Source organism: Siniperca chuatsi, linkage group LG4 (assembly GCF_020085105.1).
Source record: "Siniperca chuatsi isolate FFG_IHB_CAS linkage group LG4, ASM2008510v1, whole genome shotgun sequence".
NCBI classification, from domain to species: Eukaryota; Metazoa; Chordata; class Actinopteri; order Centrarchiformes; family Sinipercidae; genus Siniperca; species Siniperca chuatsi.
The window spans coordinates 7,453,517-7,474,103 of record NC_058045.1 but is presented as its reverse complement, the minus strand read 5'-3'; the positions used below and the strand labels follow the sequence as shown (position 1 = coordinate 7,474,103).

General features: G+C 39.5%; 1 protein-coding gene across 1 annotated transcript; it reads left to right on the top strand.

The window, feature by feature from the left end:
* The first annotated feature begins 17,660 nt into the window (after nucleotides 1–17,660).
* LOC122875288 (T-cell surface antigen CD2-like) lies at nucleotides 17,661–20,342 on the top strand. The gene has a single exon (XM_044194258.1). The coding sequence runs from the start codon at nucleotides 17,819–17,821 to the stop codon at nucleotides 18,848–18,850; it is 1,032 nt and encodes a 343-aa protein (XP_044050193.1). The 5' UTR covers nucleotides 17,661–17,818; the 3' UTR covers nucleotides 18,851–20,342.
* Nucleotides 20,343–20,587: the final 245 nt, after the last annotated feature.

Genomic DNA, 20,587 nt, shown 5'->3' with positions numbered 1-20,587 from the left:
GGCCTGTAATTATTTATTACTGAGGCATCAAGATAAGACTTTTTTAAAAGTGGTTAAATAACTCGGTCTTCAGGGCCCTGGGAAAAAGCCTGACTGGAGAGAAATATTGACAATCTGTAGTATAGTAGTCATAAGACTTTTTGACTCATTAAAACATCTCTACCCCAAACAATCAAATTAAAAAGCATTAGTGCCTGGCTGAGAAAAGACTGAGTTGTGGATCAAAGCCGATGGCTTTTCACTGGGAACACTACTCCATCTATATACCTTTGTTTTACATTACCATACCATACACCCCCCACCCAGGTATCAGTGGAATCTATGGAATGGCTAAACGGCTTGTTGAAGTTCTTTGAGATCGCCTTGATCTATGTGTAATCCCACTCAGATAAAAATTAGTCCTACCATATCCCAGGTGATATAAAGAATAACTCCATTCATCTTGTCAATGAGAGGGATTTTGTGTAAAGCTGAGAAGTCCCTCTGTTGACCAGAGTATCCATCATTGGTCATTAGAACACGAGTGGCAAACGAACAGTATCAACATGGCTCAGATCCAGGTGGGACTTGATTGCCGATTGGGCTGAGCAAATTCCAGTGGTCTGTCTGGCTAAAGGCACAACGTGGGATATCAATAAAGAAGCTGGAGGTTTGGAGGGCCGCTTTAATCCACAGTGAAACCAGAGCGGCCTCTGTCACCGAGCCTTGTTTATTACTGAGGGGATTAAGGTATTGCTAGGTTAAGAACAACTTTGATCATGACTGCTGGCTCCTGGAACGCACAAAGGCTTGAACATAAGCCAAGGCAACAATTACCAGCCGACAGAGGGTCATTAGACAGAGGGCTGTTGCCCACGTTCCAGACCCCCCCCCCAAACCCCGACCAACCAGGACCTTTGATAACATCAAACCCACCTCCACTCCTCCAAGCATTGCCACAATCACGCCAAGCAAGGCTACCTAATGCTAAGTACAACTCTGCCAGACTCCACTGAGATCCAGCATTCCCGACAACTAAATAAGAGAGGAGTGGCCCAACAGGAAGTGTCCAGGGTGGGCCAAAGTGGGAGGCTCTGAGCCTTAGGGTGGTTAGGTCCACGGAGAGCTGCTCAGATCTGATTCAAATGCGATGCTATCTCTCCGCTGTGCTTTGCTTGATATTTTTTGTTGCTCTTATTAATTTACCCAGGGGACAGTCAATTCACCTAACATAGGTGCAGGTTGAGTAGTGTTATTTTATTTTAGTTTAGTTTTATTACAGTTGTACTGTAAATGTAATTTTTATTGTCATCCCCTTAGAAACCCAGTATGATTCTCTAATTAAACTGGAATTGCACCATTTTACTGAATTTATAACCTTATTCCTGTAAATAGAAAATAACATCCCAAGGGTTGGGAATTGTATCTCATTAAGTTAGTTAGACATGTAGAGTTAGTTCAATTCAATGTAAAAATATAGAAATTATATAATGCAAACACAGTGTTTACAGTCCTTCATGAGTTTTGCAGTATTGATGACTTTGCTAGATGTGTTACTGAAAAGGAGAAGATTACTGAGTAACTTCCATAATGTTGTCTTCATATCATCTCTATCATCAGTCTCCACTGGTATTAGAAACTTGTTGGAGAAAACACAAGCAGACATAGCTGACCAATCACAGCTTGGTCTCACGTAATCGACATAGCCCCAACATGTAGTTATATTTTTGAAGAGCTACATGTTAGTTACATTGTAGCCTATGGCAGGTATTTGCATAGGCTCCATAGCATTTTTGCTGTGAAGATGATTTTAATCGCTTGGTCTGTGTGGAATACAAATACACATTACTAAGCACTCTGCCTTGTGCCTTCTCTTGCAGCTTGATTTCAAGGAATGTTCCTGAATCTCTCAGAAATGTATGTATGTGTGTAAAATAATTATCCCCCCTTCATTCCTGAAAGATTTGATGACACGTATACCATCTTAACACTATTAAATGGGTGGTAAATTCTGTTTTAGAAGTTTGAAAAACATTTGATCACTTCTAGATTTTGTTCTTCAGCTCCCACACTCTTACACATTTTCATTAATGTCTATATGGAGGTACACAGATCAAAATACTTTCAAACACATATCTGTGCAGAGGACAGCATTGAGCTAATGTAGCAGTGTTTCAGATTAGCTTTTCCCCAGTGGTACCTTGTCCTAGCATCTTTGTGACCTACTTGTTTTGCTTAGTTGTAAGCTATGGTTACACACATGATGGGTCACAGGCAATTCTGAGCCTTGTTAAGGAAAAATAATCAAAGACTACTTTGCTTTAAGTTTACTCTCTGCTTGTCTCCAGTTGTAATGTGTGTGTGATGGTCTAAGTTAAGAGCATGAAATCAACATGCTGACCTTTGTCCCTTCTGGTCCTTTCGGCCCTCTTGACCCCGGTCCTGATGTAAACTAGGGTTACTCACCAAATGTCTGCAAGATCAGAGTAGGGTCAATGTACCTGTAAACAGAGAAGTGGAAAGGATCACAGGGCCAAGCTTCGGTTGAAAGCCTGATAACATTTGACTTTTATTAGAGTTGTGAGAGTCTGTTACACTGGCTCTCAGTCTTAATTCACTGGGTCAGGACAGTGAAAACCCAGGGAAAACTCTATTTTAATGTTTTGAGCTTTAAGATTAGTTTGTACAAAGTAGAGTGGACTGGATCTTACACTGCCACCAGCTGTTTTGAGTTCAAGACATCCTGCCAATTTTGCTTGCTAATCAACCAGCTTACAAAGCATGCTTCTTCTGTTAAATATGCTTGTGTAAGATATGTAGTCTTTCATAAATCTTTGAGTCGCCCCAACAAAATTCAAACTCAGCAGTGTTTGTCAGTGAATGAGCAGCACTGACATAATCAACAACACTCCCTTTGGGTTTGATTATGCCACAAAATTATTCAGTCCCGACGCTCTGAAATGATTGCTTTCAGCTGGCCGAGCACCATTGATCCCCATACTAAGCGCTTATATTGTGCATGATATCAACAGGAAACAATTGGCAGCGGGCAGACCCACAGTGTTTTGGTTAAACTCACAAAAGCTATGAGATGACTGGTGGGAAATATGTAAATAATATTTTTACCCAGGTCTCCCACAGAAGCCACAAAAGCTGACAGTTTGACACAACTGGAGGTAAATAAAGACAGCGTTTAGTGACAGCAGTTCATCAGCAACTGTATGAGTAAACATCTTGCAATAGTTGTCATGTCTGGGGAAAAATAGGGGATTTTAGGTGCAATGCAACGATTAGCCAGGTGTGTGGATGTTAGAAAGCATACAGGATTTAAACTTCTTTCTCAAGCTTTGTTTTTTTTTCATTCCTCACACAATACTTTGGTCACATTTGTGTGTACAACTGAGTGCAACACCATGAATACCTTTGAGGAGAGATTGTGAAAGTGTGCGCCGTTATCCCCAACTGGGAATTAGAAACCTCAGGACCAACAGCACAACCTTAGGAGGAATTCTCTTTTGTGCAGACATGGAATTGCAGTGACATAACTTGTTTCATGCAGAAAACAATATAAAAAACAAATTATTTAAGAAGTTGTTTGCTGGGAGTGTGTCAACAAGAAAACACTTGAGAATGTTAACAGATCCCCTTTCATTTAAAAGTGAAAGCAGACATTTTACATGCACTCAGATACACACACACGCACACACATTCCTGTAGACTTCAGCTGTCCAACCTGCTGACAGAAAAGATCACTCAATTTGAATAAATGGAGTCAAAAAACACAATTAGTGAATTCTTTCTTCTTATTGTGCAAGCAGTAATTTGCAAATTTGGTGTGTTCACACAACTAAAATGGTGGGTTTTTGACCAAAACAAGCATTTAGCTTCGAATGCAACAATGCAATAGCAACATGGCAAAAGTCGGCAGAACTTGAGAAATTTTCACTGAGCCCGATCTACTGCTCTCCAGTACATCCTTCCTGCATTTGGTCATCAATTGATCTGATTGTTGTATTTCCATCCCTGTCACTTCCTACCACTGCATTTTGCAACTGCTCTAGCCATCACCGCATGGAAAGAACTTGATTCTCAGTGAGTGCAGAGGCACTAAGCTTGCAGCGTAGTATCCGACAACAGTTTGCAAGCCTTTACAAACATGCCAAATTTGATTGCATTTTGAGTATCCTGAGAGCTGTAGTCTTTGACACTGTCCAAAAAAAACAACCAACAATTTACTTTCAATCGCTCTAGGCTGATTTTGGAACCATAGGCTATATTTTGTCAAGGCTTTTGGGAATGTTATCACAAACACTGCATGCTGAGAGTTTATAAGACCTCTGCTATCCCCAGATTATACTTGAACTCTTTGTTACCTGTGGTTGGTAAGCTATACTTGGCGACCATGGCTGACACTGAGATAGGTCATATGACACACATTGCTGGCCTTTATTTCATTATTATTCCAGATTAGAGAGGGATTTATTTCTGTAATTGATTAGTTTTGACTATAAATGGCAGGTAAAGTTCCCATCCAGAATTTCATTTGAGATTGGTGGTAGTGCTCATGTGACCTGAATCCAAAATCTATTCCAAAATAAACTTAAGATCTTAGGAAGTGTCTGCAGCTACAGTAAAATAATTCTGCTGCCCTCAGACATTTTATTCTAGGCTGAAATATTACGTGTTGCTGCAGTGATGTTTCTAAATACTGTAATGCTTTTCTAAATAGGGGATTTCTTTTTTCATACTTCCCCTCCCTCCCTATCTCTGGCTTTTGGCAGACGTGCAAAGTAAAAGTGTAGCGTATCATTAGATCAGCAATGGTTCCAAGGCCTCTGCCCCCATGGCAAGTTCAGGCTTTACAGCGAGACCTCACTCTTATCGGAGACAACGCTGCATTCCACTGCAGGGCAGATGGAGTCACATTTTTCAACTCTCCATCGACAAGATTTACTATTGTGCCCACTATCTCTGTGATTTGTAGGTGCAACCCACTTTGAAATTCTCCCATTTACCTCTGCTCCCTCTGGCACAACACAAGGCTTAAATATGTTGAGGAATATGCTTGATGTTCACATTTGCACTACCTCGTCAGTGAAAACTGTATCTTTATTAATCTGTCCATTTCAGACTATCCTATCAGGGTAGAAGTTTCTTCAGTTTTTGCCTCAGACTCATTAACAGGAAGAGTGGTTTACAAGTGGTTATAGAAAATCTACCTTCTTGAGCAAGATGCACATTTATGTATGGACCAGTACGTACTCTTCATATCTTTATACTACATATTTTGTAATATATACAGTTCGAGTAACTACATCTTCTAATTGTAATAAAACATCGGTACATTTTTTCCATAACCTAATCTTTTAAATGTTTTAAGCATGAAACAACAGAATTAGCTATGTTGCACCATCCACTTTTATTTAATTTTATTTTATTGTAATTTATTTTTTATTTAATAAACTGCTCCACAAAAGGTTTGTCTTATTAGAGACTGAGCTAACAAGCTTGCTAACTGGCAGGTAGAAGTTAGCAAGCTCGTCTGAGAGTTTATATCCCTCTTCAGTAAAAGTCTTTTTTGAATGAAATTATGTTCAATCCTGACAACAAAATGCAAAGGGGGAGTAATTGGGACAGTAGCTACAGAGAAAAGAGAAAGAAGTCTGGCTTGTCCCAGCTTGCTAGCGTGTTAGCTTGCCAGCTACAGCAGTTCACTACGTCACCAAGCTTGTAAAAACCAAATATTTCACAAACACACATGGATGAATTTCACTGTGCACCTTTCTGGTGTAACCAGGCCTTAAAGCCATACTTTGATTATTGTAAGAATCAAATAAAAAACCAAAAACAATACTGACTTCTTACTTGCATTAAGGTCTTTAATTGGAGTAATCATGAGTCATTCAGAGCTGGGTTCTCCTCTGTCTGTCAAATCAAACCCTTGCCAATGTGAAGTCTGGTTTCTTTGGGTGTTTTGATTCTGCATGTGCCATTTTGAAGTGTATGTTTTAGAATGCAATATAGGCTATTTGCAGAGATTATACTGGGCGGTTGATCTTGATTAGAGCAAAGAGAGAATCTGTTCAACTCTATGCATTCAAATCCATGTCAGTGCCACCTTGACCCTTATGCTAGTGCATCAGGTCATTCAAGCAGTTTGTTCATGTACTGTAAGGGGGAAATGGGAAATCCTACTGCTCTTTTTTCTGTTGGGCCAAGGACCAACAGAACTATTCTCTTTCAAGGCATTTATGCAGCCAACTGGCTCTTCGTCTGTCTTTTAACTTTATCCACCACCAAAACACAGAAGCTTCAGTATTCAAGGAATGTTTGGCGAGGTTGATTCTACAGCCTGATTACCCCATGAATTAAGGAGCACGAGGATTACAAGGATCTGACAGAATGGCCTTCTTGCTGCATTAAATTATCCCCCATTCTGTCTCTCTTTGTATCCACAGACAGCCAAGTCTGTGCTGCCAGGGACAGGGCACCACACCAGGGCCCTGTAAGCTGTTTAACCTACATGAAAGTTTTACGGCTGAATAGAAAGGATGACCCCTTCTTTCTGGTCACAATATCCTTCTCAAAAATCATTTGAAGTTAAGCTCTGTGTTAAATGAATCTCTGGTCTGCAAAGATAAGACATACTTTACAGGAGGCCTTTTGACGGCCTCTTCTCTTTGTGGGTTTGGTGATAAAAAAATGTATGAAATGTAACTGGATTTAAAGCCAGATTAGCTTTACTGAGAATATACACCATCTAAGACAAGATACATTTTGTGAAGTGTATGTGTACATTCAGGGAAGAATATTGGCTTTTGCTCCAATGTTAGACAAACTCAAACTCAGCATTTAATTACTTTCAATAATTTTGGGTTCAGAGTTCTTCCATTTTTATGCGGTAATTTATGAAAAGTAATTTGGATTTTTCTTTTTAATGACTCATTGTGGAAACCAATGATAATGTGTTATTGAGTCAAAGGGAGATTTCTCATTTACTATGAAGATTCAAAAAGGTTTATACCCTGGAGAAAAATGTCCTAGGTTGATACATGCAAACATGTCCTTTAAAAGCTCTCTGCCCCCACCCTAACTTCATGTTAGATTACATGGAAAATTCTAAATGTTAAATCTTGCGCTGTCAGTTTGCCAGAGCAAAAACCAAGAAAGCCTGGATGACTTTCAGCAGTTAGATTGAGAGGGTTGGATGATGTTGAACCTGATACGGTCTAATCTCTGGAAAGGCTCCATCCTTGGTGTCCTCACATTAAAGACATGAACAGACACTGGCCAAACACTTCAAAGCATTGGGAGGAGAACAATCACTTTCAGAATTACTGGTTTCCTTTTGGCTTATCCCCTTTGCTGAGGAATTTCTTGTATGTAAATAGCTGTTTGCGTGAATTTGATCTGTTCAGACCACACCCTTCTATCGCTCAAGACAAACTATCTAGTCTCACTCGCCAAAATCCCTGCAACCTTATCACCAAACCAAGAACATAGCCTTTCTATTGCTCTGTCAGATTCAACTGACAGACATGACCAACAGCTTTATCTCTTGGATGTGAGTAGGTTTTTGATTTCTTGATCTTTTCTCACATTTGAACCCACATCAAAGGCTTTAAGCTATTCAAAGAAGGTGGATAATATGGCATCCTGTCTTCATGTGCGCTAATCCAAGCCAGGAAGAAGCAGAAGAGACGAATGGAGACTGATAGATGGCCTGACATACAGATGTAGCTCGTGGCATTGCCAGGCCTGGAGCACTGTGAAGCCTGTATACTCCAGCACTGCATTCAGACTCTTTGTTTAAGAATCTGTCACTGTGTTATTACAGGCACTTTTGTGTTTGTCTTATGTCCAGATTGCGCTTTTGTTGATTTGTGCACATCTGAAACTTCAATAAATATTTTCAGTTCTGCAAATTTGGAGCCTTCTGTTGTCTTTACTTTATGTTCATGCAGATTCATAACTTAGTTATCCAAGTTTAGTGATTATAAAATGACCACACAGGTATCAGACTTGTCAGGTTGCCAGGTAACCTCGGACACTACAGGAAGTCACAGTGCCTGGCCACTGTTTGCCAAGAAATACAGCATGTAATTCCCTATAAAACTAACATTTTAAATTTTCTGTTTGTGTGCAGATTAAAAAAAAGAGGCAGATAGTAATCATTTGTGAGTTTTAGAGGTGCTGGCCCAATTCGGAACAGACGTTATCTCAATTCACTTGTTCTATAGAGAAGGCCTAGACTGTACTCACACTCGTCATAGTAATATATATTATTATACAAGTGATTTTGTTCATATGAACATTGAATCAAATGACTCAGTTTAATATGAGGAGGTCAGTTAATTTCAGGGCCACTGAGAATTATCACCAAACTTTTAGCTCTAAACACCTTTGAGCAATATTCAGCTTTTGTTTGGGTTTTCTGGCATGCACACAGACAGTATGACTCACAGCTTTCCCACCTTGCACCCCACCCAATGCTTGAAACTCTGTGGCTATTTTTCAAGCTGGCCAATGCATGTTTGAAATGCAACACACTACATAAATGGAAGCAATATATCTTTGGGAATCATCCGGCTTAAGTCGGGTTTGGGTTTGGACTGCTGTCGCGTACAGCTTTGAGTTTGGGTTGGTTTCATACCAGGTCTGTCTGCATCAGTGAGTCAAAATATGAGTAACCCTTACTATCTCTACTAAATTCTTAGGAACTTGTAACTCCTAAGGCCTAAAATGGTTCTACTCTTTCAACAAACTTCTACTCTTTTAAAAATGAGGCTAATTTTGTCTCAGGCCTCCCACAGAAAAGAAGAGGCACGATTAAACTACCCTCCTTTATAAACTCCACTCCTGGGCAGGTGTTTGAAATTGGGCCACCAGGTGTGACTCGTTACACAAGTTTTTACTAATGAAACAACAAACGATTTTGCTTAGCATTACCTGTTAGCTCAGTGAAAAAAAGAAAGGGAAAGTCAAGAGAGATGTAACCCTAAAAAAAAATCTCAAGATTCACACTAGTCATGACCGCCTGGATGTGTGTATACTTGAGCCCAGCTAAATCACTTCGACTTTTACCTTTACTTATTACCTTTCCATTTTAAAGAGCACCAAGACCTACCTTGCACTCCACTCTTTATAGAAATATCAACAAATGGTATCATGTTTCCAAATTAAAAAATTATGGTATAAACTGTATAAAGTACTACAATTCAATTTTGATGGGATTCATCCGCTAGTCTGCCTAACAAAGCAGTAGTCCCAGACTCCTGAGTTCAATAGACCTTAACAATAAATAAAACTGACAATGTGTTCTTGTGGGTTGTCAACACGATGAAATTGTCCATTTTTCAGGCTGCTATTTCTCACCTCCAGCTATGCAGTGATTTACGGTGTCTATTTTGACCAGCACTGAATTTTAACTTGTTCAACAGAGTCATTTGAGCTGATATACAAGCCTTTAATCACAGGCTTCCTGATTTACTCCCACACCTTTTATCCAAAACCATCAATTTTAACTTCATCACTGATGTGTCGTTCTTTAAAAAAAAAAAAAAAAAGTTCCACAGCTTGACAACATTCATCTACAGCCAGCTAATTATAGAAATTAAAGATCTGTGTGGGTATTGTAGTAAACACGTGTGTTCACAAGTGTGATGTGTAGTATAAAGTCATAAATAAACAAACCCATAAAATTAGCAGAGAAGACAGAGAGAAGAAAAACACAGTTTCAACTAAAGTAATTAAGGGGTTTTACAGTACTCACAGAAAAAGTGCAGAGCAAGACGAAAAGGGGACACGAAAGGAACAAAAGTCAAAATCACTGAGCAGAAGAATGGCCTTTATTATAACATTCAGGTTTGGCAGCATTGTTAGCACACAGAAAACAAAAGGAAAGGCCCTGGAACAAGTGGGATGCTTCATCTGTGGAGGATTAACTGTTCATTAGTCATAAAAGCAAAGTGCAGATCACAGGATGACCTTGAGGCAAGTACAAATGGCATAATCTGTGGTGAAATCTCAGAAAACAAGTGTTTGTTCATTCTCCCCAGCTGTTGAACAAATTTTTCTTTAACAGAATTTCTAGAGTTGGCTTTGAAGAATCTTGTTTTGATAAAAAACTGGCAAGTAATTGTTAAGGGCTTGTTTTGATATAAACTTACACTTGTCGGGAATGTAGCTTTTCTGATTGGACTTAATTATACACATCTACATTAACTTAACGGAGAGTTCATGTCCAGAGGTTATGGTCAGCCACAAAATGTCTCACTTAAATATCCACCTCAGTTTTCATTGGCTACTAAGACACCGGAGAACAGATGCCCTGGAAAGGGAAAGAGGAACAAAAACAATCCTTCTCAGTTGTTTAAACTTGAACTCTGACAGGCTGATGGGAGATAGGTTTTGGGGTCATCAGTGCCAGAATGATTCTCCTTTATGCAGTGCCTCCCTGCGCACATCAAAGATCCTCAGCATCAGCAGATAGCTGGTCAATCCGGTGAGCAAAAACAGCTGGGCCAGAGCAAAACAAAGATGATATAAGCGGCTTCCTCCTTGGTGGCGGCACCAGAGCAGTCAACAATGATAAGCCCCCGCCTATATTGTGTTTGAAGAGCAGTATCCTACACTACCACAAGCACCATCAAAACCAGACAATTTAGAGACCCATGTAATGCAAGAGGAAATATAAACTCTGATCTCTTGAACCCTGTCAAAAGAAAAGGTCTGGCTTTCCTCTCTACAACCATTTTGGGGAAGTAGCAGGAGTGACTTTAACTTACAGGGACTGATCTGTGAAAGCATTCAAGCATGCCTTAATGTCAGCAAGGGAGAATGGGGCAAGTATAAAAATGACGTACACGTGAAAAGTTTTCTTTCAAATTAAAAGTCTGACAAATTGTTTCCTTGTTCTTCTGTTGTCTGTGTAGAAGATATGGAGAGCTCATTTTACATCAGCCATCGTGACAAACACCCGCAGTGTCAATGAAACACAACAGTACTCTGCAACATGCACACTTCCTGAAACAAATAAAACTGAATGAAACTCTTAACATCTCCCATGTCACTTCAACACACCTACCGGTGTAACAAAAACACAACACTAAGCATGCTGACAGACACAACAATAAAGATGCTTCTCAAATGACTCACACTGAGCAAAACAGGACAGGCTGCACTAACTGCAGATCTAACATATGGACAGAAAATCTTTTTTAAAAAGAGGAAATTTCCCTGGATGGTACCCAAGGTGGAGGTATACATTTTCATAGGATGCACAATTTCCCATTGGATTTAGCTGAGAGTGCTCCAGGCCTAAATGACACGGGGTAAGCAAGGATCCAACTTCAGTGGTTGCCAGGAAAAGTTATTATAAATCTTGGTATCACACATGATATATTTACTTTTTTTAAACAGGGAGAATCTAAGTTACCTTGTTCCCCTAAGTCTATACCTCCGGTCCTAGTGACCAGAATTTGAAGGGAATAAACGTTTTGTCCATTAACACTGGGGTTCTCATATAATCCACACAAAATTACAAGGTTAAGGGGATAGAGCTGTGTGAGGGATTATGTAGGATTATGTAAATGAAAGGACTAATATGATTATTGTGTGTGCACGCTGTAGGCTGATGAGATTACTTTTAGTGTTGAATGGTGAATAAGGTTAATTCTCTTCCATTATGTTAATACATGTATGTTTGTCAGTTAACCTCTGACCTGTGTTTGGACCTGTAGCTTCTCAATTACAAATTAATATAAAAAAAAACACCCTCTCCTATAATTAACATAGCTCACTTTGGCTGATCTGACTGGGGTGCACGTCCATTCAGAAAATTAGGAGTTATATTTGGAGTTATATAAGCCAAACAAAAGATGCAGTCTGTCATTTGGTAATCTCGGAGTCAGTCGACAACCAGAGAGTGTAAAGTATGTGGGACAGTGAAATTCATTTGAAAAATGTTGCTTAGTTTGGTGATGTAGTTACTATGTTGGCAAGCTACTGTGGCTGGTGAGCTAACTGGTAACTTATCTAGCCGACAACATGCTAGCACTAGCCCACCAAATTTGTCAATAACATTAGACAATAACTTAACACAGTTTATTCAAGAGATGTATTTGTACCACAAACTCCTGTCTCACAACTGACTGTGAACAAGCCTCTTCTGTGGCACAAAATTAGATGGTGAAATGAAGTTAGTTAGCTTCCACATTGGACACGCTGTCTCTTGATTACCTCAAATGTCAGAATTATTAAAGAGGGTTTGCAAGTAAACAGCCCAAATTTATGCTTTAAAGTTCACAAAAGTTATATTCTGTGAGAAAGCTCTGCGTGGATTGTCTTAGCCTCCATTGCAATCAATTGATTTCAGTCCATTATAAATGGTGTGACCTGGCCCATAGAAAGCATCTGTCCATCCAGATCAAAGTACTTGGCTCAGAGTGACATCACTGTCCCCAGTTATATTGACTTTGGAGAACAGGAGGGGCCACCCAGAACCCCTCATCCCCCGGGGCCATCCAGAGCCACAGCCACGTCTGGTGAAAGTGTGAGTCAAAGATCTCACAGCCAGGCTGTTACGCCTCCATCTGGGCCCCTGAATTAAACATCAGCTAGGCAGACGGGCTCCCTGCCTGAAAGCTTGAGGGACCAGGAACTGGGGCCAATTAACCCATGCCTGGTCTATTCAGACCTTACTTTGTAGCCAATTAAGAGGGCATATTACAGAAGGGTATCAAAAGGGATGATAAAACGGTTGGGTTTGATTTGACATCAGGCACACAGGGTACTGTTTGCATAAAATCATAGTGACTGAAGGGGAGCACTTTGTCCTTGGCTATGATTGCAGTCATCATAAGCTAAGTAAACACATTCATGCCTTGGATAAACATTAATAAGAATTGGGTCGACTTGAGCTTTTGTTTCCCTAAAGCTTCCAGGAACACCAACAGTATTTGTTTCTAGTAAGTTGAGAATAACTGAGCTCTTTTTTTTAACCTTTGAATACTGAAGTTTGTCTTCACTACAACTCAGTTCCTCTTCTCTATCTCTGACACCCGTCTAGTATGATGAAGTACTTCTGCAGATGAGACGAGGACAGGAAACACACTGACTGACTGGCGCAGAAGTGAACAGAATCAGGACAGTTGATCATCTCCATTTTAACAGATGGAGATGATCACAGATATGGCCCAATCACAAGCCTCTAGTCCAGCAGCCTAGTGCGTTGTTATATTGCACAATAAAAAGGTACTATTGAGCAAATCATGTCACTAAAGAAGCATCATTATTTATTTTCCTGTCAAGAAAAATGATCATGGTCATTATGTCTCTTGTTGTTGATGTTTTAAATGGATTTGTATAGAGGAACTATGAGGTGGAAACACTAGTTTACCTAGATTGTGAATGGCATAAACATTTGTAGGTTAACAAGATGCAGACAGTGGCTGATTTAGCTTTCATGGAGTGGTGCTATGAGTGTCCCCAAATAATATGTCTAGCATGTATCTTCGTACTGTGCAGGCTGTAAGTATTAGGACAGTGATATGTTTTTGGCTCTATAGTCCAGTACATTGAATTTAAAATGAAACTTGCTATGAGGTTGAAGTGCTGACTTAAAGCTTTGAGGGAGTGTGTGGTTCTTCACAGTGATATTGGATGAACATTGTAGGACTTTTTACCTTTGGGGGAGTGGAGGGGGAATATATGAAAAAGGACACACATTTCTACATCAGATGTGGATGTAAATACCATTAAGTTAATGGTAAGTTAAGATGAAGGTTATTCTTATAATTTTATTTCAAATGCAATGTGCAGAATCACAGAGGCAAAACAAAACTGCCCTAATACTTACAAACTGTCCTGCATGTGAAACATTTTAGTGATATTCAGCTCTTAGAGCCACTAAGAATCTGAAGTGTCCATGCACACATCCAAGGACATTTTTATCTCCTGGAGAGCAATTTTCTTCTTAATTGGCATTGATGTGTTAGTGAAAAGTGTTTGTTTTGTGAGAATTGAGATCCACATGCATACAATTAATGGGAACCAGATGGATCATTATATGATGGCCTATAGAATGAAAAAAAATCAGAAATGTTTTCATTTTCACAGTGCATTGATCTTTTGCTGATGGTGCTGACACAACTGCAATGGGTGCTGAAACGGGGCAAGTAAAAAGCTGGATCAGTATACTCTTCCAGCTGACAACCTTCATTGCATTTCCATGTACATTTTTGTTGCCAGGTACAGTATTGCAGACATTGATCAAAAAGGTGGAGAGTTGGCACTAGATACCTTCTTATATATCAGCTATGATATAAAACACAAGCATACCAGCTCTGCTTTTTCCCCTGTTTCTGTGAACCTGCTGCTTTCAGTTCAGCTCACACACACACACACGCGCATTTACCCACATGTCCCTATTTGTGAACTGGCCGGGAAAATTCTTGGAGATCTTTACAACATTTGTAACAAGGAATTCATTGCATTCAGCTCTCAGTACGCCCCCTCTGAATAGCTAACACTTTACATCAATCTATTCCCTCAGGGTAGGAAAAAGTGTAATGACGGTGAAACTAAAAGAAACAGGTGTTCTTCTTGTTATGGGTATCTTTGAAGGTGCTGAGAGTTACAGAAAGATTGTGAATCACTGCTAATTGCATGAAATTATAGTTGTGGGGTGCAAAATGAAATGAATTCTTGTGTAGCTCGAGCCAACACAGTTATAGAGATACTTTGGAGGGTTGTAGATGCCATGAATTATGGAATGACAAGGGTATTTCTAGATGTTAACTGAACAATGACTCTGGTTTACTGGAAATGCTGTAGGGGATTTACAGAAAGCTCACTTGATTATGATGATTGGGGTACATTTCAAGAGCATTTTTTTATTTAATAACATGAAAAAATGCCAACTCAGATCCACCAAATTAAAAGCTGAAGGAAAATGTGCCACTTGGAGACTTGTTGGATTAAAACCATTGAGCCAAATGAGGTCAGAATATGACTGGGTTTGGCAGGAGCCTCTGTTATTGTTTGTTAAAGAAAAAGACTGTTGTGTGGCTTTCTGTACAACAGTTCTCTCAAGAGAAGATTTATTGAAATGATTTAATTTAATTTTTAATTGACAGCATGCACCATCTCTAATTACAAAATACATTTACTCTATAGCTGAGCTGCTCAACTGAAGGCACCAGAACAAAAGCATTTGCAACAGATATTAACATGAGGTGGTGGCTTCTCATTATTCAGTTGCTTTATCAGAAAAGCCAGCCCTGACTAAACCAATGTGGAGCAGACAAATAAAAGTCATTTGCATTCTTTGACAGGCAAAAACCAATAACCAGGATAAATGATGAAAAAGCCAGCAGGGAAATATCTGACTGGTGATAAATCTTGGAACTCCTTTCATAATATTTCAGTAACTTATTATACTTTGTATCTTAACTTGCTGAAATATTATACTGTGTATTGCAGAACACATATCAAGCCACTTATAACCTGACAGGGTTATTCAAGAAGTCATGTCTTCCAAATCCACATTCATTCAAAGTGTCTGCAAAGTCAGAGATGTTCACCTCAGAAGATTTGAAATAAGCACAGACTAAAATAATACATGAATGTGGAGTTAAAGCATATGTTGTAAGAATTAAAGTTGTTGTGCTAACATGTTAGCAAACAGTTGCATTCTTAAATAGCCAGCAGATACAGAGCAAAGTGAGCATCCCATTGGATTTGTGTTTCTGGCCACTTGATAAATGTCCAACATTGACTTTTTTTTCTTGTTTTGTTTCTATTTCTTTTGTTCCACTCATGTTTGGTTCACTGACTCCTGAGAAAAGTATGTATGTCTTTAGCTTGCTAGATGCTCAACTTTTTCCACCAGCCACTCGCTCATTTCAGCTCTCTGCCATTTCAAACTGGGTAGCTCACACTAGCTTGTTTGAGCCTGTTTGCTGAAAGTAGGCCTAATTCATGATGGAGATACTACTGACAGTTTCACATTACACAGTCATTGGATTCAGTATCAAAATTATTGTTTATTGTGCTGTACACATAATCACACCTAATTGCTGTTGACATGTCAATAAAGGCGATTTCTTTTCCAACAATACACATATTGTGTATAAAAACTGCTTTTTCTGCTCAAAATGAACTTGTATGTGTCTGCTTGCATTTGAAAGAATTCTTTCGCCCAATCCCTAACTGTGACAAAATAGACAAGACTCCGAGGTCTATTTGTATGTTAGCTGCCACGCCAAGTATAGCAGAACACTGGCTAACCACAACCCTAGTTTGTGCTTCTCACACATAATGTAGATGTTGGTAGTTTTAGCATTAGCAAACCTGATAATTATTCATGAACAAGATTTATTCCTCTTCAGTGGCAGCAAACACAACACATGACCCCACCGATAACTGTGCTGTATTCAGAGCTTAACAAGATACTTAGGGCTGACGAACAGTAATGGTAACCACAAACAAACAGCAGGGCTACGGTTATTTATTGGCACTCCCTCACAGACACACACACACACACACACACACACACACACACACACACACAGCGGGAAGACCTCTTGTAGTAGAGCCGCTAGCAGAGCTACAACACAGGTGCCCACACAGTAACTTTCTCAAAGGGCCATAAACGTGCTTCTACTGCAGAGAAACAGAGAGTCTGACAGTAGCTGCTCATGGCTGGTTAACTCTGACTACATCGCTGTCTGTGCTACACTGAGATATGGTCAGTCAGTCTCCCCGTGTCCCCTGACCTCCCACGTCACACACTACGTAGCCGCGAGGCCACGCCTCCTACAGTCGTTGCCCCCTCACTCCTTTGTTACATCTTTAAAATATGCTGTGAGGCATAGAGTTCTAGCAGAATTTGAGGGTGTAGTTTCCCTTTAATGATCCCGTTACTAGCCTTCAGCAGTTGACTTACAAAGTGTAGTCAACAGATGGACATCTGTCACTGTGTTGAATGGGTCTGCCACAACAGTTAGACTGCAGCCAGAGTTTTGATTGACAGCCAGTGCCTTGCCTCTGACTCCGTCTGTGGTCAAAGCAAGAAGTGTCATTAACAACCCCCCTTTTCACTGCGCTTTTTTTGTTGTTGCATATTTATACACTTTTGATTCTTTCTATACTTTAGGGTGACAGAGAGGAATCTTTCAAATGCTTACTTAGAACAAAATGTTTCACAAACCCTTTTCTAACCCTGTTCTTTTCTCCTCATTGTATGTGTTATTTAAAACATGGTAATCTCAAAATAAATAAATAAATAAATAAATAACATGTAACCTATGCCAGTGAATGCTTTTATTGAATTTCAGCATAAAATCTTCCCCCTATAACTCTAAAATCAACAAACCAGAAACTGAATATATCAAAATAGTAAAACTAACTCATGATACATTACAGTGGTTCATTCAGAAATATTTTGACCACAATTGTTTTGCCATCAGGTTATGCTTGGAATTAGTGTAGTGAATTACGACACAAGTCACATATTTCTACATACATTTCTGTGATTTATCATGTGAGCGGAAAATGTTAGTTGCCACATGACTTTGACAATTCTTTTTGTCATCTTCAGAGAACTGAGAATAGACTCTTGCTCAATGAGTTTCCTTCCTACTGAAGATTCACTTCTCCTTGAAAGGCTTGAAGTTTGTCATTCATGTTCCAGTTATATTCTGGGTAGCAAATGTAGCGACTCATTTTGACAGGACTGCTTCTCGATCAGGGCTTGAAAATCAACAGATTAGACTAAGGAAGGAAATAATAAACACTCAAGTGATCATTATAAGGATATCGTGGTCTACCCTTGTAAATGATGGCGCATTTTGCTGCCACACTTGGTGTTATCATTCTGTTGGTATTCGTCAACCTCTCAGCAGCAAACAAGGACACCTGTGAAATCTATGCTGCTCTTGGGGAGAGTCTGACTCTGCCTTTTGTCTTTGAGGGACTGGCAAACTCACATGTGCTGAAATGGACTCATAACAATACAATGATTTTCTATAAAGAGCGAGGCAGAGTGTCTGTTGGAAAGCCAGCGGACATCACTGCTACCGGATCTCTTTTGCTGAAGAACCTACAACTCTCAAGTGCAGGGACTTACCAAGCAAAGGTGCTGCATCCCAATGGTACACTGGCTGGAACCTGGACTGGTCATCTCTGTATGATGGACAAGGTAGCAAAACCTCAACTCACTTATAGCTGTGACTTCAAGTCTAGTGCTGTAAATCTAAATTGCAAAGTAGCTAAACCTCAGGGTTTGGTGTTCTCGTGGACACTCGATGAAAAGACCTTAACAAGCGAAACAAGACAAACACTGAGCATATCACTGGCACAGCTCAAAGGGGAGATGAGCTTCACGTGCACTGTAGCAAACAAAGTCAGCAAGGAGAAGAGTGACACTGTTAGTCCAACCTGTAAAAATCCATCACCATCACCATCACCACCAACTTTGCTTTGTTTTTCATCCAAAGCTGTTATCGCAGTGCTAGCAGTAGGAGAAGGTCTGATTCTGCTTTTGCTCATCATTATCATCATATTATGTTGCTGCCACAGACGCAGCAAAACCCAATTGAGACTCAGGGATAAAGAGGATCTCAGGATGCTTTCTCTAAGCAAACCAGAGCCTGACTCCATCACCCATCAGTATGAGACTATGCACCCGACTGAGGACTCTCCAACCCTGAGCCCGGATCCTTCGACTAGAGCCTGTTATGAGCATGTTTCTCAGCCTGAAGCTCAGACTGAGAAGAAGCCTCCACAGCTATCCACAGCTGCTGAGGGACTACAACCTTCACCGGTGCCGAAGCCGAGGACGAAGAGCCCCCAGACACCAAACATCTGAATTTGCCTCCCTCCCTTACCATCCCATGAACTAAGACAAAAAGACAACCGAACCAAAATGAAGAAAATGTCTTATTTTTATCCACAATTTTAGCCTACACATTCCTAATCACTTTAAAAACTGTTTGGTGTACACCTATACAGATGCAGTCAATTGACAATAGAACTATCTGTGTCTAGGATCAGTGGGATTAATCATGATGTGCTGCGGGCCAGGTAAGGAACAAGGGCCAGGTATCAACTTTAAATGTGAGATCATGGCGTTTTGTTGTTAATGTTTAAAATTTAGCAGTTATAGTGGTGGGGATTAAGAGTTGGTGGGGAGTATGAAGGAGGCGGTGCTCTCATCCCTGGTACACATGATGATAAAAGAAACCATCCTCAATGAATTTTAATATTGATGTATCGTTCTAATTTGTTAATATTACTGATGGTCTTATCTGTTTTATTTAGAATGTTTTAACTGCAGAACCGTTGTACCTTTGCGTTATAAATAAAGCAATTTCCAGACAGGGAAAAACAGAGATTTTTCCGTAAAACAGTTGATATAATGGATTAAAGGGTAAGGCAGGTGATATTCTATATTTTTCATAATGTCAACAAATCACATGAAAAGGCCAAAACCAACAAAGCATTATTCCATCTTTCAATACTTTCCAACTTCCTTAACCCTGTCTGTGGCCTTAAGCTCATTGGCATCAACCGAAGACATAATTCTTAAAAAAGATACATACAGATGTTTAAAAAAGGCTAAATAATTGTATAAAACAGCTGGACACTGTAGTTTTTAGCAAACGTTTCTCAAACAGTAAATTGAGTAAATTGTGTATTTGTTGGGGACTAATGCCAGCGGCGGATCAATACACATTTGGTGCTCTAGCAGGTATTTACAGCACCAGGACGATGCGTGTGAGATCGACTCAAAATAAACTACAGTGGCCGTGTTCATGGTAATGAAGGAACATGTCACCAAATGGCAGTGTGGTTCACTGGTGTGTTTTTAATAGTTTGGGGACAACGACGAACTTTACGTCACAGAGAAATAAGTTATATCAGGCTTTGAATACACAGACAATACATTATAGCATTGATTCACTGTTGGTTTTCATCTTTTCACAGACATTTATTGACAATAAAAAAAATATAGAATACTACCAGACTTTTCCTTTGTTTTTGTAAATATTAATTGGTATGGTACGAGAACTATTGTATCACAACAACTATTGTATCACAACAACGTCAAAAAGGACAAAAATATGAATATGAACTTGTTTTGACCTCTTTTGTCTGAGACACAACTTTTCACCATGTGACTTATTCTTCATGTAAGCTTTTTATTGAATGAAGACTGTTTTTAGCAGCTCCATTGATATTTGCATACACTTTACACAGTAATCTTTCGAGATTAACAACTGGGTTTTCTGTAATATATAGTTATCACACTGTATGTTTACATATATGGTGTTTGAAATAAATAAGGTTGTCAAAAATGATCTCATATTTGTATGGAAAACTACATTAAGCAGCTTATGAGTCAAACTCAGCCCTTTGTTCCAGCTTCTTACGTGTCAGCATTCTTGCACTTATTAAAATTTGCTTGCTTGCAAGAAGTTATTAAAAGAGAAAAAAATCAATAGAGCAATGGATTAGCTAAGGCAAATATCTATTATCTCCAATGAGTAAATGGTAATCCACACATGAAAGTGTTTGCTGTCTCGCCTAATGCTGTGTGACAGCC

What these genes read in the sequence shown, in the direction of transcription:
- LOC122875288 (XM_044194258.1), top strand. Translation starts at nt 17,819, where the DNA reads ATGATGGCGCATTTTGCTGCCACACTTGGTGTTATCATTCTGTTGGTA.